The sequence below is a fragment of the Vitis vinifera genome, chromosome 7, assembly GCF_030704535.1.
Source record: "Vitis vinifera cultivar Pinot Noir 40024 chromosome 7, ASM3070453v1".
In the NCBI taxonomy this organism is placed as follows: Eukaryota; Viridiplantae; Streptophyta; class Magnoliopsida; order Vitales; family Vitaceae; genus Vitis; species Vitis vinifera.
In genome coordinates, this window is record NC_081811.1 from 20,075,503 (window position 1) to 20,102,183 (window position 26,681).

The following is a 26,681-nucleotide window of genomic DNA, read 5'->3' on the forward strand; positions in this document are numbered from 1 at the left end:
AGCCAAGGTTTCCATTTTCACCATTAGAACAACCAGCAACAAGTGATCAGATATTCAATGGCAAATCAGGTGGGCACGACACTGCCAACAGGCACTGCATGACTTGTGGGCACGTCATGTGACACTGGCAACATGTGATGGCATGCTCATGTGCTTCAATTAAGTTACGGGCTCCAACACTCTGAAACTTTCCCTAAGTCGCTAGAGGCTTTAGACGAATTTTTCAAGTGATATAACTTTCCCTTCCAAACTTTCACCAACTTCTATTGAACAGCAGAAGCTAAAACGGGCACATAAAAATATTTTGTATAACACAAAAAAAAAAAATGCCTTGCGCTTCCAATAAGTCTATCCAAACAAGACTTATGTCACGCAAATTGTGCGACATGCAGGAAAAGCTAGAGAGGTAGATGTCTAAGGTGAAGAGAAGTGACGAAAATGTACAACAAACATGAAGGATGGTTTAATTCAAGTCAATCAAAACCTAGTTGACCCAACTAAGGAAGAGTATGATGCATTCTCATCACTGGCTGTTGGCCTCTTCTCACCATCCCTGTTTGATGCTCCATTCCCAATTTTGGGAAGTAGCCCTGTTTCTAGACCAGCCATATCATGCAACTCTAATCGTCGTTGTTTTGCTTCTTCTATATCACCTTCCCAGCAAGTTTCGGAAATAATTTCAAGCACTTTCTCCATCTTATCCTCTGTCACAAGCTCTCCATTTTGCAAGAGGACAAGGTAAACTTGTTCAGCTAAAGCCTTCCGGATCTAAGGGAGATAGCAAAAAAACAATCCATCAGCAAGGGACAGTTTATTATATAATTGAGAGGCAAATTTTTTAGGGTTTAAAATTCAGTAAAAGTGATAATATTTTGTGTGCACCACATACCTTGGGATATCTATGGCCCAGGAAAGTGAGAAGATGAGAAAAGGCTTGGGTGTTGACGGATTCTGGAACGGAAGCAATATACCCAAGTATTGCAATGCCAGCATATAACTTGGAGAAATCCTTTGTCACCTTCAATTCCACTGCCAGAGAATCCAAAACACCAACACAGAATATTGGAGTATGGCCCTGGAAATTGAGATATCTTAAAAATGTGTTGACACCAAAGAATTAAAACTACTGACATAAAATTCCATAAAGGAACCAGGATCATGCAAAAACCAATATTAGCTTAATCTTTCTAATTACAAGAATTTAGTCGGATAGAAAATTTTATTAACAATTCCAGAATTGCATGAAGGGTTCATTGTTGTCCTGGAACATCTAACTGTCCTGTCATTTTCACCTTGTTTCTATTGTTTGGTCTTGGTATGGATTGAAGTAGAACAGAAAATAAACTACCCAAGTCCAGGGAATGCATTCAACCAACATGGGAAGTCAAAACAAATATAAAGTTCTCTTGAATGAAATGATAAATTTTCCACTAACATTGCCTGACAAGGGACACCATTTATCTGGCATGCTTTCACATCTCAAGAAATTGAGACTTCTGAATTCAATCTTCTAGGGAAACATGAATTTATGAACCAGTCTATATGTCAGCACAAAAACTGAGCTGATAAGATCTAGAAAAGAAAAAATATACTTTGATTAAATTAGTAATTTTTTTGCATCAGTAAGCCAGATTTCAATTTAATGGCTTGAAAGGTCAGGATTGTCTGTATATTCTAGAAAAATGCATAGAATTGGAGAAACTCTTCTGGTTGGATGAAATGATAGATCCTATTACAAAAAAATTAAATTTTAATATTTTAATAAATGCCTCTACATTAAGCACGCTTTCATACAATTAACAATGATATACCAATAGAATCAAACAGAAATCTTCAAATTGATAGCAATGAACAAAAATTTGAATGGGAAAAAAATTGAAACATTCTATCATCTGTGAATTAGCATAGCAATAAAAGGAGAGTGTCAACTAACCTCCATGTTCAATAATATCTTTTTGCTGAAAAGAATCTCAAAGGTCTTAAATACAGAGGTAATTTCATTAAAAATAATTCATCTGAAAGAAGATAGGGCCTAAATCTGAGAAAAAAATATCTATAGAAGAGTGGAAGTAGAGGTGTAAACATGCAAAAGGAATCATGAAAACCCATATAAATGCACAATATGCAACAACAAAGTATAGGCTATTGAAATGCAAAAGATGCAATAAATACGAAAACAGAGAGAATCTAAAAGCTGAAGATATATCTTTCAAAAGCACATGGGAAGGACATGTTTTTGTCTAAGGATGAACCATTGTAGAGTCTAGGACCACAAGATATAGCATTCCACTTGGTTTAATTTCTCATCAATCACCTTTTTCTTTCATCAGTTTCAATTCTCAATTTTCGTTAAGAAATCTAAATAGCGGAGAATGGCAACCCTGTACAGGAAACAACATAGTAGTGATTAAAAAGTGCCTTCTGCATTAGGTGAAATATGGAAGTAACCTATGCCCCAATGGGTAAGGAGAGAACAACGCATAGACCCAACCATGGCTAGAATATGGATGTTTAGAGATGAGCATTAATATATTCTTAAGGCTTCGTTTAAAGTATTATGATTTGTAACAGAAGTTCCTTTGTGGTGATGGGTAATAGATTCAAAACCAACAAACTCATTGGTAGAGGAACATTGATAAGCATTGGGAATATGTCTAACTGCAGAATCGAACCCATAGTGCTAGTTGTTCCAAATGAAAACACAAACTACTAAAAACATAAGCTGTGAAAGCAAGATATAGCAAGAAAGTGAACTATAAACAGTCCCCACCAAAATGCCAGCAAAATGATCCTAAAAATGTAGGTATATGCTGACTTTATTTCTGGTTAATTTTACTATGATAATGTATTGGTCTAGTTACTATAATGGTATAGTGGGGGTTCAGTAGATCTGGGTTCTATCAGTGCATGCATGCACAAAACAACATAACAGAACTTACTTCCAGGGATCATCCCCAACAAGAAGTACATCATTCTCATAATCCACATACACCATTTTCCAACCTGAGCCTTTCTCGTCGTTGAGCACACCTTCAACTCCAAACATGCATTCAATTTCCTAGCATAATTCTTCATAATTCTTAAAACTTGCAACATCAATTAACCTCCCAACTAATCCCATTTTTTGAACCTGCCATAGCAAAAAATGCCATCAAAACCAGAACTCCATGTTTTCTAATAAAAAAATCCACCAAAAAAGAATGTCCTTATTGAATGATGCAAAGTAGAAACATATGATAAAAGACAGTTCGTTGGCAAACATAGAAACGTCAATGTGTAGCAAAATGGAGTTTGCAGTGACATTATGGTAGTAACAATATGTTAAAACTAAACTGGGCACACACTAGATCAAATGAGGCATGTAGGAGTGTTGTTGACTTGTTCAATATACTTCAGGTGGTAACGATGGGCATGCCTCAATCTTTTTGATGAAAAAGAGACAATGTAGTCATTTAAAGATATACAAATTGTTAGTTAAAAAAAACTTGTATCAGCAGAAATAATACATGGTACTATAAAACATACCACAAGGTGAGTCTACCACAAACCAGTACGCATGTGGCACACATATAGAGACCAGGAATCAATAATAAGTTAATGTCTATATGGAAATGAGCTCTCAAATACTACTCTATCACGAGACATTGCATCTATGAATTTACTTGACACATTGTTATTAACACAAAAAATTTCATGTTTTAAACAAAAAACAAAATTTGTCGATGCTAAATATACTGATCACTTCCAATCAAGCAAGAAAAGATTTAACCTCAGATACTAAGTCACACCAAAGCTTATGGGGATCCCAATCCATTTATATGGAGCCAGGATTGTGGCTCTACAATGATTGGTCAATGGTTATTTAGCTGATGATTCCTATACAATATCCTAAATTAAAAAGACCTACAGGAGAAACAAATTAGAACAAGTGATCTAGAGTTATTCAGTATTGGGGCAGATTTAGTCCAGCGCCACCCAGAAACCATGCTTGCACTTTTAACCGACAAAATAATTTATTACAGGACAAAATAAGGAGAGTTGATTTCTAAAGTAGGATTGATAAGTTACCTTCTCATTTACCAATTCAGTGATGACAGATGCACATTGCTGCAATGACTTAATCCTTGTCATGCAGTGAGTTGATGGTTGCTCTAAAGCATCTCCTATATCCATGGATCCTTGTGAAGTCCCAGAAGGTTCCGAGCTATGACTTTCCAAGCTTCCAGTATAACATGTGTTAGTGATTCCTGCACCAGCAATTGGCATTGGTGCACTTGATTTGGTCTTCATATTTGCAGATGTTAGAGGGGCACTCCCTGATTTGCATTGTGAATGACTTGGCTTGGAAGCAATAGCTAAGGAAGATGACACATCCATTGGGGGTCCAGATACAAAAACATAATCCTGATCAACCAACTCCTCCAATGAATCCACAATTGTGGAATCCATACAAATAAGATAATAAAAAAGAACATAAATTTTAGCAACACGTTTTTTTAGATAATAGAATATTAAAATGAGCAATGAAATATTATTGAAAACTTTGGTACCTCTTGAACAACTTCTCATTGGTCTTTGTTCCATGGATTTTAGAGGTTCTTTGACATTCTCATTTGAAGGCCTAAGACTGTCAATCCTAAAGCCAGTAATTTCTGGTTTATGTGATGCACTGCTGTATTTAAAAGCAAGATCCGTGTTGTTGGGAGTGTTAAATATTGCTTCCCTTATATCAACTTTGTTATCAAGAGAAAATCCATAGGTAGACTTCATTGAGGACCTCTTCCTCAAAAATGATGGGCTCCCTTCAGCACCACTAGAATCATCATCTAGAGGAATAGACATACAATCCTCTTGAGAACTTGCCTCTGTCTTTCTCACAGGATTGCATTCAGACAAAGGAAACCCATCATTTATTCTTGATGATCTCATACTATTGCATGCCACGAAGGATTTTAACATGAGTAAAGAATGAAAATATCATATGCCAAGATCGAGAAGAGTAAAAAAAATTTTCTCCTTTACCTTAATGCTTCATCTGGTTGCTTTTGAGAAATGAATAGGTGGTTAAAAAACTCTTCAAATGTTAGTCGTTCCACTGCATATACAAGGACATAGAAGGATCTCATACTATTGCATGCCATGAAGGATTTTAACATGAGTAAAGAATGAAAATATCATATGCCAAGATCGAGAAGAGTAAAATTTTTTTTCTCCTTTACCTTAACGCTTCATCTGGTTGCTTTTGAGAAATGAATAGGTGGTTAAAAAACTTTTCAAATGTTAGTCGTTCCACTGTATATACAAGGACATAAAAGGATCAAAGAGCTATTAAACCTCAATAAGCCTTTAGTATTAGAACTACAATGATTTCTTTTTGGCACAATCAGATATCCTCTCCTGGTTTTCTAGCAACCAATTAAACAATTATAAATTATTTTCAATTATATATGACAATTTTTCACAAATATTTTTTTGAATTTAAAATATACAAATAGCATGAAAAAAAAAATCTAAAAAAAATTACAAAAATAAAATCAGATCGATTAAGCCATGAATCATGAGTTGCAAGTAAAATGCATTTTCTATATTCTCAAGGCTTAAAGAAAAAATTATGGTTCAAAAATTTTCCTTCTTTTTCTCATTATTTTCTCAGCATCCGAATAATAGTAGCAAACCAAGAAGTCAATTATTGAATGGGAATAGTAACTTGAACTCCGGAGATCAAGTTGAACACAGTTTAGAGATTTGGACTAAGAAAATTTAGGTCAAGATTTAGGCAATCTACTAATCTCAAATATGCAACAAGAGAGACCCAACTGAAATCCATACCTTATTCAAATTTTCGAGAGAGACGAATGCGAGAAAAAATGAAAGAGCCGCAGAGATTGAGATGCAAGTGATGGAGGTGCTTAGGAGGAAGAGAAGAAAACGACTTCTAGGCTTGAAATGTTGAAGAGAGACCAAAATTAGGGCAAAATTCTAAAAAACTACAGAGATTGAGATGCAAGCGATGGAGAAACTTGGGAGGAAGAGAAAAAACGGCTTCTAGGCAGAGAAGAAAATGGCTTCTAGGCACAGAAGAAAACGGCTTCTAGGCAGAGAAGAAAACGACTTTTAGGCAGAGAAGAAAACGACTTATAGGTAGAGAAGAAAATGGCTTATAGGCTTGAAATGCTGAAGAGAGCAAAATTAGGGCAAAATTTCAAAGAGCCGTAGAGATTGAGATGCAAGCGATGGAGGAACTCGGGATGAAGAGAAGAAAACGGCTTCTAGGCTTGAAATCTGAAGAGACACCAAAATTAGGGCAAAATTCCAACCTGGATTTTTTTGTTTATTATTTTTTTTTTTCATAATCAGCAAAGGTTATTTTTGGAATTAATAAAAGTGCATATCCTTCTTTTTAATTACAATTAATTATTTTTAATTTTTTTATATTTTATTAAAAAAAATATAGTATATTGTTATTGTTAATGTTAATTGTAATATATATTTTTTCTTAAACCGAATTTATATAATAATTTAGGAGAATTTGTAATAAAAAAACTATTTTAAAGATAATCTTTTGATATATATCTCTTTGTGAGTTCCAATAAAAGGGAGATAAATATATTACAATTATAATTTAATAGATACATCTAATGAAAATTTATTATATTCTCTTCTTACACTATAATTTCTTTTTCTTGTTTTCATTTCCTTTCACTTTATAATTTTACAATTATCAGCACGACTAGTCTTTAAAAAAGAAATAAAAAGATTTTTTTTCTATTAAGATAAATAGAAAGACTCTTCTCTTTTCTTTCTCACAAAAAGTCTCTATAACTAGAAGTTATGGGATAGATTACAAATTATGGGGTAAATTCATAACCAAAAATTATGAAAAATATGTACAATTCCTATAACTAGAAGTTATGGGGGGAAATTATAGAATTACAGATACATGACTAGAAGTTTATATATGATCCCTAATTATTTATTTTTAATTATACAATATAACTAGATGTTATACCAAACAATATTATATAGTCAAAAGCTATAAAATAAATAAATAAATAAATGTTCATAGCCCAAAGGTATGTACAAATTTACATAATGAAAGTTCATAGCTTGAAGATATGCACAAATTTATATAAAAACAATCCATAACCTGAAGTTATGAACAAATTTAAAAATTTCTTGTTCTGACAAAATAATCATGACCTCAAACTATAAAAGATATTAACTTTTAATTTCTTTAATTTCTTTTAATTATATTGTGTAACTAGAAGTTATAAATAAATAGTTCATATCCTGAAACTATATATAAATTTGAATATTTTCTTGTTTAAACAAAATAATCATAACTCAAAGTTATGAAAATAGTGGCTTTTAATTTTTATTTCGTACTCATTTTTTACAACATGAATTATGGAAAACAATTTTTATTAACAATTGTTTCATAGCCAGAAGCTATGCATACAATTTCTAATTTTTCTTGTATAACTAGAAGTTATACAAAACAAAATTGTCATTAAACAACTATGTACCTAGAAGATACATAAATTTTTTAAATTTTGTTATATAACCAGAAGTTATATAAATATTATTATCCATAACCCGAAGTTATGAAAATAAGAAAATTAATATTCTTTATGTGAATAAAAGGTTATGTCAAAGTTGTTAATATGTACTTTCTTATAGTTGAAATTATATAAATATTATTATTTATAACCCGAAGTTATGAAAATAAGAAAATTAATATTCTTTGTGCTGATCAAAGGTTATGCCCAAGTTGTTAATGTGTACTTTCTTATAGCTAAAAACTATAGAGAGCAAAATTGTTAACTAACAATTTTGTACAACTTTATGAAATTTATATAACCAAAAGTTATAATGAAATAATTATAGCCTGAAACTATGATAACAAGCATATAGATAATATTTATATATTATCAAATGATTAATATTTTGTATATCAAGTTATACAAATAGGTAAGTGTTTGATAGTTTTTATAAATTTCTATTATTAGAAGTTATATTGTCATTAGTAGAAAAATTTACATATAGATGTGGAATTTCGGATTGCATAATATTTTTATATTAAAGGTGATAGTCTGGAATTTTTTTTTTATTCTAGTTATTTAATACGCAATAATCTTTTGATTTAGAAAATTGAGATTCTTTGGATACATGTGAAATATATGACTTGGTTATATGATTAATAAATTGATTTTGCATGTCAGTTTTCTTTAAGACATGTTTTTATGATTGAAAAATTTTGAGTTATATAAATATATATATATATATATATATATATTGCATGTTGCCACATATGGTATTTTTATTAATGCAATAATTTCATTATTCAAAAATAACTTAGAAATTACAATAGGTTCAACTATTATTCTTAATATATTATGTTATATCTTTACATATATGTTCAGATGGATTTGTAGTATTTTAATTAAAGTTTTGAGACAACAAGATACTTTAAATCATGATATGTTCTCTTGAAATTTTGATTTATGAATTAATTTTTGCACATTGATTTAGATCATAATAATAGTTTGAATAAAATTATTGATCTATTACAACAATTAGTTTGATTATTGAAATACTTCTTTGTTATTTCATGTATAAATTATTCCACACTTACAAAATCAAATGTGTGAGATTATTTAAGAAATATATAACTTTAAATTATCTTTTCATATTTGCTTTATTGTGTTATATATGCTCTCATTGTGTTTACACAAGTTATTAAGTTAAGTCATCATTAATGACTAATATTTTTCATTGATTTTAACTTTTTCTTTGTGATAATATTTCTTCAACTCTATAAAGAAGAGGCCTTGTGACAATGTTTTATGACTTGTTATTTTGATAAAACTCTTGTCTCATTAATTGCACAACATTGATGACAAACAATGTTAATAATATATTAGGTGATAAAAGCCTTATTAAAGGCTCCAAAAGGGCTTATTCTATGTCACTAGTAATATTTGATTCCATGTGAATGCTACTTTATACAATGATAGATCCAGAAGAATCTTTTAAGACCAACTTGGTCTCTCGGGGTAAAAGGTCATATGGATGTACATTATAAAACCAGAAGTTTTTATTTAGTGATTAGTCTACATATACATTTAAAAAGTAGAATGACATGTTGTGCATATTATCATTTTAATGAGACAATTTTCTCACTGTTAGGAAGAGAAGAGCCAATTCGAGAAGAATGACGTGAAATTATTTGGAATGCATTGACTTTGACTTATCTTAATCCTCATATCAATCAATGTGAACTGAAAGTTTTAAAGATTATTTATTTGCAAAATCTTGCAAATTAATTACAAAATGCATTCATTGATATAAATAAAATAACAAAGTCACATGTGTCAACTGTGAACGCCCCATCACATATTGATGTCCTTGAAGGACAATTGGAGAATGTCATAGAAAATGAATCTAAGACACGCCTAAAGCGTGGTAGACCTATTGGCTAAAAGGATTTAATTTCTAGAAAAAGAAAAGGAACAACATATGAAAAACTTAATACTCTTGAAGAGTTCACAAATATGAAAGGGTCAAATGATGAAACCCAACTTGACAAATAGTTAGCTCCCGAAGAGGCACAAATTGATCAAATATCGGTATCTAGAACTGAAGAGATCTCAATGAGTCACACGGGAGAAACAAATGACCGTAGCGATATTATCATAGATAATATATTCGCATTCCAAGTCGCTATGGACATCATGAGAAATGATGAATATCAAGAACCACAAATTGTGAATGAATGTCGAAAAATGAATGATTGGCCAAAATGGAAAGAAACAATCCAAACAAAACTAAACTCGTTACTAAAACGAGAGGTATTTGGACCTGTAGTTCAAACATTTGGAAACATAAAGCCTGTTGGATATAAAAGGGTCTTTGTGAAAAAACGAAATGAGAATGATGAAATCATAAGATATAAAGCACGACTTGTTGCTCAAGGTTTTTCTCAAAGACTTGGTATAGACTATGAGGAAACTTATTCCCCTATAATGGATGCAATTACACTAAGATACTTGATAAGTTTAACAGTCTCTGAAGGACTAGATATATATCTTATAAATGTTGTTACAACCTATTTATATGAGTCTATAAATACTGACATATATATGAAAATCCCTGAAGGATTCAAATTGCCTGAAACAACTAATCCAAAACCTCGAAACATGTACTTAATCAAACTACAAAGATCTTTATACGGATTAAAGTAATCCGGACGTATGTGGTATAATAGTTTAAGCCAGTATTTTATCAAGAAATCAAAATTTGGGCTTACAATAATTGCAGTGTATGTGGATGATTTAAACCTTATAGGAACTCCTAAAGAGCTCACAAAAGCAGCTAATTATTTAAAGAAGGAATTTGAAATGAAAAACTTAGGGAAACAAGATATTGCCTTAGCCTGCAAATCGAGCATTATTCAAATGACATATTAGTCCATAAATCGACATATATAGAGAAAGTATTAAAACGATTTCATATAGACAAATCACATCTAGTCAATTTCCCTATGGTTGTTCGTTCACTTGAAGTGAACAAAAACCCATTTCGTCTTAAAGAAGAAAATGAAGAATTGTTTGGTCCAAAAGTACCATATCTCAGTGCAATTGGTGCACTAATGTATCTTGCAAATTGTACTAGGTCAGACATAGCATTCTCTGTCAACTTACAAGCAAGATACAGTTCTACCCTAACTAAAAGACATTGGAATGAGATTAAACATATATTGCGATACCTTCGTGGAATAAGTGACATGAGTTTATATTATTCAAAAGAATCAAAATCACAATTGATTGAGTATGCAGATGTAGGATATCTTTTAGATTCTCATAAAGCTCGATCTCAAAGGGGATATGTCTTTACTTATGGTGGAACGACAATATCTTAAAGATCAGTTAAACAAATAATGGTAGCCACATTTTCAATTCATTAAGAAATTCTTGCAATTCACGAAGCAAGTTGTGAATGTGTATGGTTAAGGTCAATGATCCAACAAATACAAGAAACATGTGGACTACCTTCCATCAGAAGCAATGCAACTATGTTATATGAAGATAATGTTGCTTGTATTGCACAAATTAAAGGAGGATTCATAAAAGGTGACAGAACTGATCATATCTTCCCTAAGTTCTTCTTCATCTAGGTTTTGTCCAATTGAGTTTTACTGACAAAGTTTTTAATGAGACAGTTACCATATTTTTATGATCATCTAAGGGAGTTTTAAAAAATATGAGAATTTATCGGATTATGGGAACTTGTGGATGATCATCCATATTGATGTATATCTCTTTGTGACTCTAAGATACCTCTAATGAAAATCTATTATATTTTCTTCCTACATTCTATTTTCTCTTTATTATTTTTTTTTCTCCTTTCACTTTATAATTTTACAACAATAAACAAATTTTTTTCTCAGAATTTATCTAATTAAAATTTATTTTAGTGATATTAGGAAAAAAAAAAAAACAAAAGAAAAGAAAACACCGGTATAAGCGGGGAGCATATGCCACTGGCTTCACTCCAAAACGCCTCCAAATGTGGTTGCAGAGACGAGGGCTGTCCACGAAGCGGGAATGGAGAGTCAAACAGGTGACCAAATCCAACTTCTCCCAAACCCTAGAATCTCTCAAACCCCAAATCTCCCAATCCGACTTCGTGGCCGTCTCTCTCCAGAAAACGGGCTCCTTCTCCGCCCCGTGGCACCGCGTTTTGCCCTTCGACACCCCCCAAACCGCCTACTCCAAGGCCAGGTTCGCCGCCGACAAATTCCAGGTCTTTCAATTCGCCGTCTGCCCGTTCTCCGTTAGGGCTTCCAAGGTCGTCGCCCACCCGTGAGTTCATCAAACTTCAATCGTGTTTTTTCTCTTTTTTCGTTGTTGTTAGTCCATTTGATGTACATTCTTGGCTCATTCTGTGCAAGTTTAAGCTTTTCTGTTAATGTGGGAGTTGAACATGGTATGTCCAATCTCTAGAACCAATCTTGAATCTTTTTGTCAGTTGTTGGTCGGCTTCACATACATTGTCAGCCCATTCTGTGCGAGTTTAAGTTTTTTCAGGTTAATTTGTAAATTTAACATGGTATGTTGATGCTCTATTTGACTTCCAATGCCGTAGCCCACTCATGAGTTGGGCAATGTTGAATATTTTTGTTAGCTTTTAACTATCTTAATATTAATATACATTGTTGGCTCGTTCCTTACAAGTTTAAGATTCTTAGGTTGACCTATCAAAACAAAGTTTAAGATTCTTGGGTTAATGAGTAGTTTTACATGGTATATGGGCATTGGTTGTTGGGGGCCTTAAGGTCAGAATTGAAATCGTCCTGGTGAGGCATGAGTTGAGGCCTAGATCAGAGTGTTAATGGATAGTCAGCTTAATATACATTGTTGACTAGTTTTCTACAAGTTTTGGTTTTTGAGTTGATTTATGAGCTCTACATAATTCTAGAGTGGCCATTACCCACCTGTGAGTTCCCTAATATTTGTACCTTTTTGTTTTTTTAGATGTAAATCAAGATAATATAAATTGGATTAGGCACCGACACCAAAGAATATAAAACAAAAATGCAAAAGATTCGGCTTTCAAAATCTATCCGATATTAGCCTTCCGCTTTCACACTTGAGCAAATTATATATATAGCTAGCTACTTAGTAGGTCTATGGCCTGCCCCCGCAACAAGAGCATAACCAAATGGAAATGTGGCTGGGCTCAGAAAGAAAGGAGGAGTCGAGATTTAAGGCTTGTATAAGGAATCAATGAGGCGAATTGAGCTAGGTTACAGTACTTTGAGGAGAAATCCCTTACTGAATGAATACAGTTCTACTGTATTTCACAGTCTTCCTCGAGTATTTTCGTCTGTGACCATTCCCACTGGAGGTGCGATGTCTCCAGTTTAGACATCTTTTAGATGTTAGTGGCTTTGATTTACATTGTTGGCTCATTTGCTAAATTTTTTAGCTTTTGGGTTAATTTGATATTTTTGACCACATAAGAGTGTTAATTCTGCTATTTATTGGAACCAGTTTCAGGCAGTGGGTGTTAACTGTTATTCAGTTTGTTAGACATGATGGACATTTTTAAGATTTTGGGTTTATTTGGTAGCTTAATATCTCATGCGAATATTGGTTGTTGGAGGTTCTTTCGTTTGGACTTCTCTTGTTTATTTAAACATTTATTGAAGCCTGTTTAAGACGAGGCATCACTTGTCTCTATTAGGCAGAGTGTTGGTAGCGAGTTTTGAGAATTTGATCCATTTGTTATGTGTTATCAAATACTCTAGTTTCTTCTCCTTTCAAATGGTAGGCATAAAGCGGGCCCTTTCATACCTTACTATGCTTCTTCCTCATAAAGGTCCCTTGCCAACTTGATAAAGTCTCTCTGATTGTGGAACCATCCACTCAACTTTAAACAACAAGAATAATAAGTGCCACAAAATTCTCATTTTAGCACAATGAAAGACATGGTGAGCTGATTCCTCCTCAATTTTACAAAGATTACTCCTATTCACCAAAGTCCATCACCTTCTTTTTAGCTGATTTAAAGTAAAAAAAATTCTCCCCCAAATTGCTTCACAAGTGAAGAATCCTATTTTTGTTGACACCCATGGGTTCCAAACTCATTTACCAGAAGAGTTCCTTCTCTTTCGAGCTCCAAGAAAGAGTGGAAGACTTACTGATTTGTCTTTCATGTCCTTGTTATCTAAATACTTTTGCAACTTTGATAAAAAGGCCTCAACACTTCCTAGCTCTCAATCATTGAACTGTCCTGAGAAACAAAGACTCCAATGCACTTCCTCCCCTAATTCCTTGCATACACATGCATCCTTTGAGGTGGCTATGGCAGACAATGAAGGGAAAGAGATGCTCAAAGCTATATCGCTGCACCCAGTGTCCTTCCATAATTTCACTGCCCTTCCATACTTTGATTTACATTGTTAGCTCATTTGCTGAATTTTTAAGCTTTTGGGATAATTTGATAGTTTAGACCAATTAGTGTGTTAATTATGCTATTTATTGGAATTGGTTTGAGATAGTGGATGTTAACTGTTAGTCTGTTATTCAACTTGTTGGACATGATGGACATTTTTAGGCTTTTGATTTTGTTTGGTAGCTTAGTATCACATGTGAATATTGGTTGTTGGAGGTTCTTTGGTTTGAACTTCTCTTGTTTATTTAACCATTTATTGAAAACCATTTAAGATGAGGCATCACTTGTCACTATTAGGCAAAGCGTTGGTAGCGAGCTTCATATACACTATTGGCTTATTTCATACAAGTTTGAAATTTTGGTTTCATTAGTGGTTCAACATGGCCAGAGTGTTAGTCCATGAAGCACTTAACTTTGGGCCTATCTGTTTGTATATTCCTATGCCCACGAGAAATAAGGTGTTAGCTATTGGCTAGCTTAATATATTCGGCTAAACATTCTCTTATGATGATTTGTCTTGTTGCTAGGAAAATGTAGGAAATGGGAAATTTTTGTGTTGGATTTGTTTTGTGAGTATGATGGTAAGGTTTGGAGGGAGTTCTTGTTGGGTAAGAAATGATGAAGTATTTAGTGTTTGTTTTAGAGGAAATCAAATGGGTTTTATTTTAAAAAATAAGAACAATAAATACATGAGTTTTTTGATTGATTTTAATTGAATTGTTTGCATTTTTCAAAAGTGTAAAAGAAAAACATTTAATAGTTTCTATTAGAGAATCAATTTTGGGAATTTTAACTTTTCATAGGTTGAGTAATGTTATTGTAAGCAGTTTTCAATAACATGGTATCAAACTCATTTTTTTGTGTCATTATCGCTTTTTTTTCCTTTTTGTTTTTGGAAAATAAAAAGAAACAAAATCAATCCACTACCAAACAATCTTTGGGTTCTGTTGGGATTTTGGAAATAAGTGAAAGTTTCTTGGAAATGGGATATACTTTAATTAGTTCTTAACATTTTTAACCTTTAATCCAAACAAAGCCTTAAGCAGGAGTTGGTTGTCATGGAGTGGTTCTTATGTAAACTCCAAGTTTAGTTAGTAAATAGGAAGGAGGAGGATAGATTAGTGTGGAAGGGCGATGGCAAAGGGAGGTTCTTTGTAAAAGGGCTCTGTTTTCTTTTGGAGTTGAATTATGTCATCCCCTTCCCATTGGAAATTATTTGGAGCTCTTGGATTCCTTATAAGGTGAGTCTTTTAACTTGGGAGGCTTATTGGGGTAAGGTGTTGACCTTGGATTAGCTCCTAAAAATTTTGAAAGGGAAAAATTTCTCCTTTTTTTGAACAATTGAAATTTGAAACTGATTACATCAAATAAATAGACTCAGCAAGCGTTGAGATCTGCCACAAATTTCTCAACTACATTAGCTAACAAAACAAAACAACTAACTCCTAAAAATACGAAAACAAAGAAATTTCCCTATCTTAAATAATTCGAGTTCAAAATTCAAATTTTATTAAACAGAAAAAAGAAACTACAAACTCTTAACTTTCAGCTCCAACTAACTCCTAACATTTCAACACTCCCCCTTAAGTTGGTGCATAGATGTCTATCATGTCCAACTTGCTTGTTAGAAATTCAAAGTTCGGCTTGATGAGTCCTTTTGTAAGGATATTAGCTATTTGTTGAGTTGTTGGAACAAATGGCATGCATAAAACACCGGTTTCCAATTTCTCCTTGATAGACTGTCTATCAATCTCCACATGCTTAGTCTTGTCATGTTGAATTGGGTTATGTGCAATGCTGATTGCAGCTTTATTATCGCAATATAGCTTCATTGTTCCTTCAATTGGCTGCCTTAACTCTTCTAGGACACGCTTTAGCCACAACATCTCACAAATTCCATGTGACAGCGCTAAATTCTGCCTCAACACTACTTCTAGCCATTACGCTTTGTTTCTTACTCCTCCATGTAACCAAATTACCCCAAACAAATGTGTAGTAACCTGTGGTGGACCTCCTATCAGTAACTAAACCGAACCAATCAACATTAGTATAGGCTTCAACACCACGTTGTTCGTTCTTCATGAAAAATAGTCCCTTTCCTGGTGTGCTCTTAAGGTATCTCAAGATTTGGTAGATGACTTCAAGGTGCTTTTCATATGGAGAGTGCATGAATTGACTCACTACACTCACTGCAAAAGCTATATCTGGCTGAGTATGAGACAAGTAGATTAGCTTACCAACTAACCTTTGGTATCTTGTGGTATCAACTGGAACCTTTTTGTCACTATCTCCAAGCCTAAAGTTCGGTTCCATAGGTGTTTTTGATGGTTTGCAACCACTTATACCAGTTTCTTTTAAGAGATCAAGGACATACTTCATTTGTGAAACCACAATCCCTTTTTTTGATCTTGCAACCTCCATGCCTAAGAAGTACTTTAAGGAACCCAAATCTTTAATTTCGAACTTAGTGGCTAAGCTCCTTTTCAACCTGTCCATCTCTATTAAATCATCTCCAGGGAGAATGATATCATCCACATAAACAATTAAAATTGCAATTTTACCTCCTGATGAGAACTTTACAAATAAGGTGTGATATGTTTCTCCTTGTTTATAGCCTTGCTTCTTGGCTGATTGAGCAAATTTATCAAACCAAGCCTTCGGTGATTGTTTAAGGCCGTATAAAGACTTTCTTAGTTTGCACACCTTTGAATCGTAGTTTCCATCAAATCCTAGAGGAGTGTCCATGTACACCTCTTCTTCCAAATCTCTGTTTAGGAATGTGTTCTTCATGTCTAATTGTTGGTGTGTCCAATCTAAATTTACTGCAATTGATAGGAGTACTCGTACCATATTCAATTTGGCAACCGATGCAAAAGTCTCGGAGTAGTCCACACCATAGGTTTGGGTAAACCCTTTTGCCACTAGTCAAGGTTTGTATCTTTCCAAGGTGCCATCTACATTGTACTTGATTGTAAAAACCCATTTGCAGCCAACTGTTTTATTCCCTTTGGGCAGATCAACTACTTCCCAAGTCTCATTTTTTTCAAGAGCCCTCTTTTCTTCAAGAATAACTTCCTTCCATTCTGGAACCCTTAGAGCATCTTGCACATTTTTTGGAATTTCTACACAAGAGAGTTGAGTGGTAAAGGCATAAAACGAGGGTGACAAATTTTCATTAGATATGAAGTTAGACATAGGATGCTTTGTGCAAGTTCTTACACCTTTACGACAAGCAATAGGAACATCTAAATTTTTTTATCGACTCAAACTTAGACTTAGAAGGGTTTGACACCAAAGGAAGTTTACCTGACAACTCATCCGAGGAACTAGTAAAGTTTTGATTTGTACTTGGGTTGGACTCATGGAGTTGTTGCGAAGTTGAATCTTCTTTTCTTTGAAGATGTCTCTTCCTTGAATAGACATGAAGCTCATGTTCTGTTTTACTTGTTTTTTCTCTCATCTTCGCTTTTTCATGCTTATGTAACGACATTAAAGGATTGGTTCCATTAATTTCATCCCCTAAACTACCCGAGTCTTGATCTATGGCTGTAGTGTTTTGGTTCAAGTGCTGATCTGTGGCTGCAGAGTCTCGATTCAAGTGCTGATCTATGGCTGCAGTGTCTTGATTTTCTGGAGCTGAAGGAATGGTTGCAGTGTCTTGATTTTCTAGAGCTGAAGGAATAGGTTGATCAGGGGTAAATTCAACTAAAACTGGTGGTTCTGGCTCTATTTGGAAAACATCCCCAACACAAGAATCTTCACTCTCACTCTCCCCCTGAAGATGATTATTATCAAAATATGGGGTTGTCTCAAAGAAAGTCACATCCATAGACAAACAATTTTCTTGAAACAGGGTCAAAACACTTATATCCTTTTTGTGTTGATGAGTAGCCAACAAAGACACATTTCCTAGCTTTATGATCAAGTTTCCCATGATTGTGGCTATGAGTATGGACAAATGCAGTGCATCCAAATTTTTTTAGTGAAATATCAGTGACAAGACGTGATGTGGGAAAACAATTTTTAAAAACATCCACAGGTTTTTTAAAATGCAAAACTTTTGTTGGCATTCGATTAATAAAAAATGCAGCTCTAAGAACAGCTTCACCCCATAAATATTTAGGTGTCTTAGTTGAAAAAAGCAAGGCTCTAGCAATTTCAAGAAGATGCCGATTTTTTCTTTCAACTACTCCATTTTTTTGTGGAGTGTCATTACAAGAACTTTGATGAACAATTCCTTTTTCCTTAAAAAATTTCCCTAATATTTTATTAAAGTATTCCTTTCAATTGTCACTTCTAAACACTTGAATTTTTTCTTGGAATTGTGTTTGTACCATATTGAATTTTTTTTTTGAAAACTTGTTCAACATCGGATTTTTCTCTTAACAAATACACCCATGTTATCCTTGTGTGATCATCAATGAATGTAATGAACCAATTTTTTCTTGAAAGAGTAGTAACTATAGAAGGGCCCCAAACATCGTTATGAATGATAGAAAAAGGTTTAGAGGGTTTAGATGGTTGTAGAGGAAAAGGAGAACAGTGGTGTTTTGCCAATTCACAAATTTCACATTGAAATGAAGATGGATTTTTATTTAGGAATAGATTCAGAAACAAGTACTTTAGATACTGAAAGTTTGGATGTCCTAACCTAAAATGCCATAACATAATCTTATTCGTACTAACAACAAAAAGAGATTTGAAACAAGTACTATGAGCTTGCCCCTCCAATTCAGATCCATCTTCAAAGAAATAGAGTCCTCCACTTTGCTTAGCATTGCCAATCGTCTTCTCTAAGTCCAAATCCTAAAACACATAAGAAGAATGAAAAAAATGAGCCTGACGTTTTAGATCATGAATTATTTTACTAACAGACAAAAGATTACATGACAAGTTAGGAACATGAAGGACATCATTCAAAGTAATGGAAGGAGAAATAACGATTGAGTCTTTCCCAGCTATGGCTGAGAAAGTTCCATCTGCTATTTTTATTTTTTGGTTCGGACACAAGGACTATACGAGGAAAATAATTTAGAAGATCCGGTCATATGGTTAGTTGCTCCTGAGTCTATAATCCATGGACAATTAAAATTGGGTTTGACATTATAGAGAGAAGTGGTAAGGTAGTTACCTTTCTAGGCTAAAGAACACGAGGAAGAAGGATTTACGATGGGCCTCGAGGACTGGAGCAATTAACACAGGTTGTCTATTTGCTCCTTTGTGAATGGAAGCTGATTTGAAAAAACTTGGTTCCCTTGATCTTCATTTGAGACTTGGAACTCATGACCATCTCCCCCATTCTTCTTTTTCCAATTCAGAGGCTTCCCATGTAGCTTCTAACATGTCTCACATGTATGCCATGACTTCTTACAATGATCACACCATGGTTTTTCTCATTGCTTGAAGTTTCTTTTGTCCATATCTGCCTTTGGTCCTTTAATTATGAGAGTTGAACTCTTAGTTTCAGGGTTGGTCTTTGGTTCTTGCTTTTGTATCATGACTCTCCAGCGAGGCTCTTCTCTCTTGATCTTTGAGAATACTTCTTGAAGACTGGGGAGAGGTTTTCATCCTAGAATTCGGCTCCGTACTTCATCTAATTCTCTGTTAAGACTTGGTAGGAATAGATACACCTTGTCATCTTCCTTCCTCTTCATATATCACATACTATCAGTGGGAGAATCCCATTCCTCTTCATAACATTGATCCAACTCCTGCCACAAAGTTACCATTTCATTAAAGTACATAGTAACTTCTCTATCTCCTTGTCTGGATTGCCACAACTTAGTCTTCAATTCTAATATTTGAGATGAATTTTCCAGATCCGAATAAGTGTCATGAACAACATCCCATACTTCTTTTGTTGTTGGAATGAACAGAAATGACTTTCCAATACTTGACTCCATCAAGTTGATGAGCCATGCTATTACCATGGAGTTTTCAGATCTCCAACTCTTCAAGCGTAGATCATTGTTTGCTGGTTTTTTCACCTCACTAGTTAAGTAACCAAGTTTCCCCTTTCTATCAATCACGAGCTTCACTGTTTGAGCTCGTTCCAAGTAGTTTTTTCCATTCAACTTATTCACAGTCAATTGAAGGGAATTTGATGAAACATCAGACAAGTGTTCTGCTTCATTTGATAATGCAGCAGAGTCGTTTTGAATGCTCTCTATTGCATCCCCTATAGTCACCGAGCCTCTGCCTGCTCCAGCCATAACAATTTTCAATATCAGAAACTTTGATTACACCAAAACTCTGATACCATGAAAATTTTGAAAGGGAAAGATTTCTCATTTTTTTGAAAAATTGAAATTTGAAAAATTGAAATTTGAAATTGATTACATCAAATAAATAGACTCAGCAAGAGTTGAGATCTGCCACAAATTTTTCAACTACATTAGCTAACAAAACAAAACAACTAACTCCTAAAAATATGAAAACAAACAATTATCCCTATCTTAAATACTTTGAATTTAAAATTCGAATTTTATTAAACAGAAAAAAGAAACTAGAAACTCCTAACTTTCAGCTCTAGCTAACTCCTAACATTTCGATAGCTCCAAAGAAGAAGGTGGACGTTGGGCAACAAGTGTGCCTTGTGCAAAGAGGAGTCAGAATCCGTTGATCACATTCTCCTTCATTGTGATAAGGCAAAGATATTATGGCAATTAGTGTTTCCTATTTTCGGTATTCGGTAGGATATCTTTGCATTGATTAGGGAGACTTTCCTAGGGTGGCACCACTTTTTTGTAGATAGAAGGTGCATGAAGGTTTAGAGAGCCACTCCTTTATATATTTTTTGGACTGTTTGGAAGGAAAGAAACGAAAGATGTTTTGAAGGTGAAGAAATGTTAGACCAAAGACTCAAAAACAATTTCTTTAATCATCTATCTCTATGGGTTAAGGTGTAGAGGTGGAGACTCTATGCCTTTGGTTGATTTTATAGATTGGTTGGACTTTTGTTAAGGGAGGGGATATATATTTTTTTTCTCCTTTTTTTTGTTTAGCCTTTTGGTGCTCATTGTATATGACTTGTGTACCCTTGTGCACTATTTAATTCATTCTCTTATTTATCAAAAAAAAAAAAAAATCACCAATAAAAGAAAACAAAATATTAAATTTTTGGACAAACTAGGCGGCTAGGCCATATTTTCACCAATAAAAGGGGAAAGCATGGGGACAAATTGATTATTATCTTAAAATTTTGGTAACACTGTTGTCATGGACACTGTTAAGTTGTGGGCCTTGCACCATTTTTATGGTGCTAGTGACTCGCAAAATAATTTGTTTGTAATTATATATCATATGTAGGCAACGGTTTTTTTTTTTTTTTTTTTTTTTCCGTTTCATATTGGAAAAATTCAGAGACTTCCGAAAATTTGATTCATGATAACTAGTGTTACAAAAACCGTTCTTACTGTTTTAATAGCATTATTTTTTCTAAGTTCCTCCTCAGGGCTTATTTCAATTTGTGCTTTTAGGCTTTAGTGCAATATGGCTACTGCAGGCTGAAGTTATGTAGAGTGCAGATTTATTTCTAGCATGTACAAGCATTGATTTGTGACAGTGATTTCTTACTCTTGGTGCAGATATAACTTTCATTTGTTCCCTAGGGATGAGTTAAAAATAGGGATGCCATCTTACAGTTTTTCATGTCAAACATCGTATTTGGCGTCCATGGCTCGGGAAGGTTTTGATTTTAATGTCTGCATATATGATGGTGAGTTAATCAGTTGAATCAGTAAAATCACTGATAGAATTACAAGTCCTGATCCTATTTGCTAAATTCTTCAACAAAAGCAGTCTCCATATGAAAAGCTAAATCAAAGAATAGTAATAAGTGAAATTATAGTATAAATAGTGGCATTATTGGTCTTGTCTTATCTCATGAACATTGGATATCTCCAGTCAATTGTAAACATAATGTCTTGTGAAGTATCTCAATATTGTAATTTTTTTTAAACATATCGTTTCTATTAAAAAAGGTCAAGAAGGATGAGATGTCCTTCCATAATAGCATACAAAATCTAATTAAAAAAGTAAGAAGAGAAGCTCCACATAGTGAACTAATACAAGCTGCGCATTTGAGGAAGAATAAAAACTGTAAACAACAAATGAAAGATTTACTAATCATGCTTTAGGGAGGGAAAAATTCCCTTAGGAAGGACACCTCGAGCCTTTTTTTTTTCTTTCATGCTTTTCCCGGAGGTCTAAAGAAAGCTACAATCAATAGGATTTTCCTAATCCTCCCTTCCCAAAAGAAAGAATGTGAAATTCTTTTATGATTATATTAAATAAAATATATATTAGTATATTATTTTATGATATATTTTATACATGTTTTTTAGTTCTTTTTTTTTAAAGTACAAATTTAATTTTTTAATCTTTTTTTTTTTTTTTTTTTGTGGGAAATGTGTAGTATAAATATTTGAAAAACAAATGAAGAAAATGGATGAGAAAAATAAATTTATAATTTTTTGGATTAAACATAGCCTAAAGGAAATGATCACCATGCCTATTCACACTTTTGAGAGTAACCCAATCAATCTTAGCATGGTTATGCTATAAACCTAAAGCCAGTTGGTAGTGAAGGAATAGATGATCAATTCATTCTCCACTCTCCTTTCACATTACACACCACCACTGGTTGAGGGGGCCACTCAACTTGAACCATAGCAGGAAGAATTTACTATATTTAGATTTTAGTTCTATCTTTCTAAAACTAACAGCATATTGATGGGCGAGGATTCAGAGCACACGTTTCATTCCTCCCATAAAAACAAAGGAGGGAGGAGCCTTTTTTCCTTATTAATTCCCATATTATAAAAATTTTTATTCCCTTTCGTGATGGTTAAATAAAAAATCCTTTTATATGTTAATCTTGTGGTGGTAAAATAAAGAATACTCACCTTTTCCAGAACACAAGTCTCCTCTCTCTCTCTCTCTCTCTCTCACACACACACACACACCTCTTTTTCACTCTCTTTCTCTGAACTTTATCACCTGCTATTTTTCTAGTTTGACATAGGAACTGCAATCAAAGTGAATTTTATAAAATAAAGAATATTCACCTTTTCCAGAACACAAGTCTCCTCTCTCTCTTTCTCTCTCTGTCACCTCTTTTTCACTCTCTTTCTCTGAAATTTATCACCTGCTATTTTTCTAGTTTGACATAGGAACTGCAATCAAAGTGAATTTTATAAAATAAAGAATACTCACCTTTTCCAGAACACAAGTCTCCTCTCTCTCTTTCTCTCTGTCACACACACACACACCTCTTTTTCACTCTCTTTCTCTGAAATTTATCGCCTGCTATTTTTCTAGTTTGACATAGGAACTGCAATCAAAGTGAATTTTATATATTTGGAGACTGCATCTGCTGGCGTGAGGATGTATATGCTGAATAGAAAAGGAACTATTTTCCTTGTGATTATTACTCAATTTAACATAAAAATTGTAACCGAAGACAGTTATACCACTCAGGAGTGTGATCAACTATCTATGTTGTTATGAGATCTATATGCTAAATAGGAAAAGGGGGTCTTTTCCTTGCCACAGGCATATCATACTTATCCAGAGCGCAAGAGTCTGTGGCAAATGCTCGAATTGGGAATCCAATACCCAGTAACAATGTGAAGACATCGTCTTCTACCCCTTCAGTTGCTGACGCTGTTTTTATAGAAAGGATTAAATCACGGGTTAAACATTGGAAAAGTGCATGTAGAGACTCAAGCACAAGAGCAGATGGTATGGAAAATGTTATTACTTTCTTGTAATCTAATGGGAAATTGTCATTTCATTGGGATAATCTGTTATCTGTCATTTACAGAGGCTCTAGTGAAGTCCCTGAGAAAACTTATCTTGGGGAGCGAAGAGTACAGATCAAGACCATGCGTCAATTTGGATGTTTGTAGTGAACATCAAGTGCAGCTTGTCCTAGAGGTAGATTGAACTGCTTAAGAATTAGATCCTTTAGTTGGAAGTGATGCAAACAATCTGTGTGTTGGTGCTTTTATAATTAATTATTGCTATGTTCCTGTTTTTCTGTGTGCATTCATATTGAAAAATGCCTTTGATTCCTCAATTGAATGCATCATGTAAGGTACTTAGATGTTATTGCAATGAACACCGGTTGAGGCACTTATTCTACCAGATTCCATTATGTTTTTATCCAATCACCAAGAATGGTCTGTTTTAATCTTCACAACAATTGGCCAAGTCAATCCATATAACGTGCTGAAATGAGCAACAACACAAATCACTATAGGGACCAAGAATTTAATGGAAAACCTCTTACTAGGTGAAAAGCCACAAGCCCATCCTAGGGTATGGAATCTCCACTATTCAAAGATAGGGTTAATTTCACTTACGTCTACTGAGGTTTTGACTAAATACATCTAGCACCCATTAGTTTGAAATTTTGTCAAAAATGTCCCTTTGAGTTGAAGGGAAAGTGAATGAAATTAATCAATAAGAAGGGTAAGGGAAATTTTTGATGAAATTTCAAACTAATGGTGCATAGGTGTATTTAGCCCAAGCCTCAAGGGAGGTGAGTGAAATTAACCCTTCAAAGATATCAATACAATCTTAGTAGTCTCACTGGATTCTCCTGGTTGGCTGCAGGTGCTGGGGGAGTTCTTTGATGACCTTGTCCCGTTACTAATCCCAGCAAAGGGTGGGGGAACCCAGGCAGTTCGAGTTATTTTGACAAGTTCTGAAGAAGACAAGGATCTTCTGAAGGTAGCAAGCAAAATTCCATCTTTGGTGATAATAGATGTCTAGCTTCATGTAAATAGTATTATTGTGGTTTTATTTGGCAGAGGGAACTTCAAGATCTTGAAGAGGAACAAAACAAGAGAGTTTGTGGCTTTCGAGAGGTGATCGATTTGATTTCTGCTTCCCAGAAACCCGTTGTCTCTCACAACTCCCTTAATGGTGTATATCTAAATGAAAATTTTAGAATCATTTTAAACTCCAGAATTGCTAACCTGTCTACTTGTTTTTCTTTTTTTCTTTTTTTGATTGTTTATTGTACTTCTGGTTTTTTTTTTTTTTTTTTTTTTTTTTTTTTGTGTGCAGAGTTTGCATTTATTCATTCAAAATTCCTTTCTCCTCTTCCTCCTAACATGGATGAGTTCATGTGCTCCTTGCGCATGGTTTTTCCCCATGTACTTGATGTCAACCATTTGATGAAGGAGATTGGCCCTCTGAAAAAGGTCACCAATTTATCAGCAGCTGCTTCATGCTTGAAGAGACGGTTCTTTGTGCCCATTGATATGGAAATTCCTCACCAAGGTCAGTCACTCTTTACTAATCTTCTCAATCTAACAATGATCACATGCAGACGGACAGACACTATTTATGTGTTCATGTGTGCATCTGCATTGGATAGTGGGACAGATTAATCCTTGATCAGTCCTTCACAGATTTTCATTAAACTGAGGACAAGTAATGGTATCTATGATGAGGAAACCTGTGACCCATGCAAATCTATACAGACAAGCTGAAAAATGTTACTTTTGGCTTACATGCTATACCGCTTGACCTTTGTAGCATGGGTTTTAAATGGTAGAGTGGGTAAACCGCATCATGAATTGATGATTGATGACCTAAGAGCATATCTGACTTCTTTATGTTCCTTTCTTTTGGGTTTAACAGCTTCAAATGAAGACAAGATCCATGGGCATAATGTTTTGAAAATAAGTCATTTGCTTGCAAACCTCTGCTCCATACTTAAAATCACTCCTGAAATGATCCAATCTGATGGCGGCCATCTGGCTTCAGCCCTGGAAGGCTATGCAAACATCTTCCATCCACATTCTACCAACACTGAAGACCCAATTGATGGGGGTATCAAAGTTTGGACAGATGACACAAGAAAAGTGAGCAGTGAGGGTTTGGTTTTCATCTGGGGATTCAGGGGTAGGATGTCTGCTGGAGGCCTTAAGAGGCTGCTCCAGGGTTCTCACTCTGTTTTCTCTGAAGAGTTCGATGTTCGAATGGTGGATGGTAGCTGTGCAATTGTAGTTTTCTGGCAGTCTGGTTTGTCTCAAACTTTTCTAGAAGCCATCAGTTCCAATTGGATTTCCGGACTTTTAAGGGAGATGGTCTCAGAAGGTCTAAGAGCAGCAGGTTATGAGACTTACAAAAAAGCCTGCAGGCTGGGTTTCTGGGAGGCAGATTTAGCAGATTCCTTGGACAAGGCCTTGGAAGAACCTGATCACAACTCAGAAGCTGATTCTGAAGCAAAGCCAACAGGCCCCTCACAAATTTACTGGAGTAGAGACTCTATCATAAACTTGGATGAACTTTGAGATATAACTTGAGGGCAATCTGGCAGTAACCCAGATCTGGAGATGTGCTTGTAGTGATATGCTTCGAACTCTCTTAACTTTTTGCAAAGCCCAGTTCATGAAAGGGATTAGTTGATGAATGGCACCGTGCTTTGTGTGAGATCAATGCTAATGTGCTAGGCATGTCTTATATTTATGTTTCATTTGTAATTGCAGTCCAGAGGGTGCTTTATGCTGCTGGATCGAGATATTCTTGTACAATTACTTCGTTATCAGAAAGCTTCAAGGGCTTACATGAATCCAAATGGAACTTACATTGGAAAGATGTGTACAACAATGTTGGTGTCTTTACTTGCTTCGTTAGAGTTTGGTCCACAACTGGAACAATGGTCACTGATTTTCACCTTCTTTGGTGAGGTTAGTGATGATTTG

General features: G+C 34.3%; 2 protein-coding genes across 7 annotated transcripts; one reads left to right on the forward strand and one right to left on the reverse strand.

The window, feature by feature from the left end:
• Nucleotides 1-219: 219 nt before the first annotated feature.
• Nucleotides 220-6,311, reverse strand: LOC104877825 (tubulin-folding cofactor D). Of its 6 annotated transcripts, XR_009466163.1 has the most exons (7): nt 5,830-6,310; nt 5,220-5,292; nt 5,023-5,095; nt 4,069-4,355; nt 2,940-3,130; nt 890-1,075; nt 220-768 (listed from the first exon to the last, which is right to left on the reverse strand). XR_009466163.1 is itself a non-coding variant. In XM_010646929.3 (3 exons), the coding sequence occupies exons 1-3, from the start codon at nt 1,937-1,939 to the stop codon at nt 478-480; spliced, it is 483 nt and encodes a 160-aa protein (XP_010645231.1). In that variant the 5' UTR covers nt 1,940-2,932; the 3' UTR covers nt 220-477. The 6 variants fall into 6 exon arrangements, 1 of the variants encoding a protein (XP_010645231.1); XR_009466162.1 differs by having other exon boundaries at nt 5,023-5,292; nt 5,830-6,311; XR_009466164.1 differs by lacking the exon at nt 5,220-5,292 and having other exon boundaries at nt 5,830-6,309.
• A 5,209-nt stretch (nt 6,312-11,520) lies between these two features.
• Nucleotides 11,521-26,572, forward strand: LOC100855155 (poly(A)-specific ribonuclease PARN-like). Its single transcript, XM_059738270.1, has 8 exons — nt 11,521-11,864; nt 21,546-21,676; nt 23,515-23,703; nt 23,786-23,898; nt 24,580-24,696; nt 24,777-24,891; nt 25,036-25,251; nt 25,615-26,572. The coding sequence occupies exons 1-8, from the start codon at nt 11,569-11,571 to the stop codon at nt 26,268-26,270; spliced, it is 1,833 nt and encodes a 610-aa protein (XP_059594253.1). The 5' UTR covers nt 11,521-11,568; the 3' UTR covers nt 26,271-26,572.
• Nucleotides 26,573-26,681: the final 109 nt, after the last annotated feature.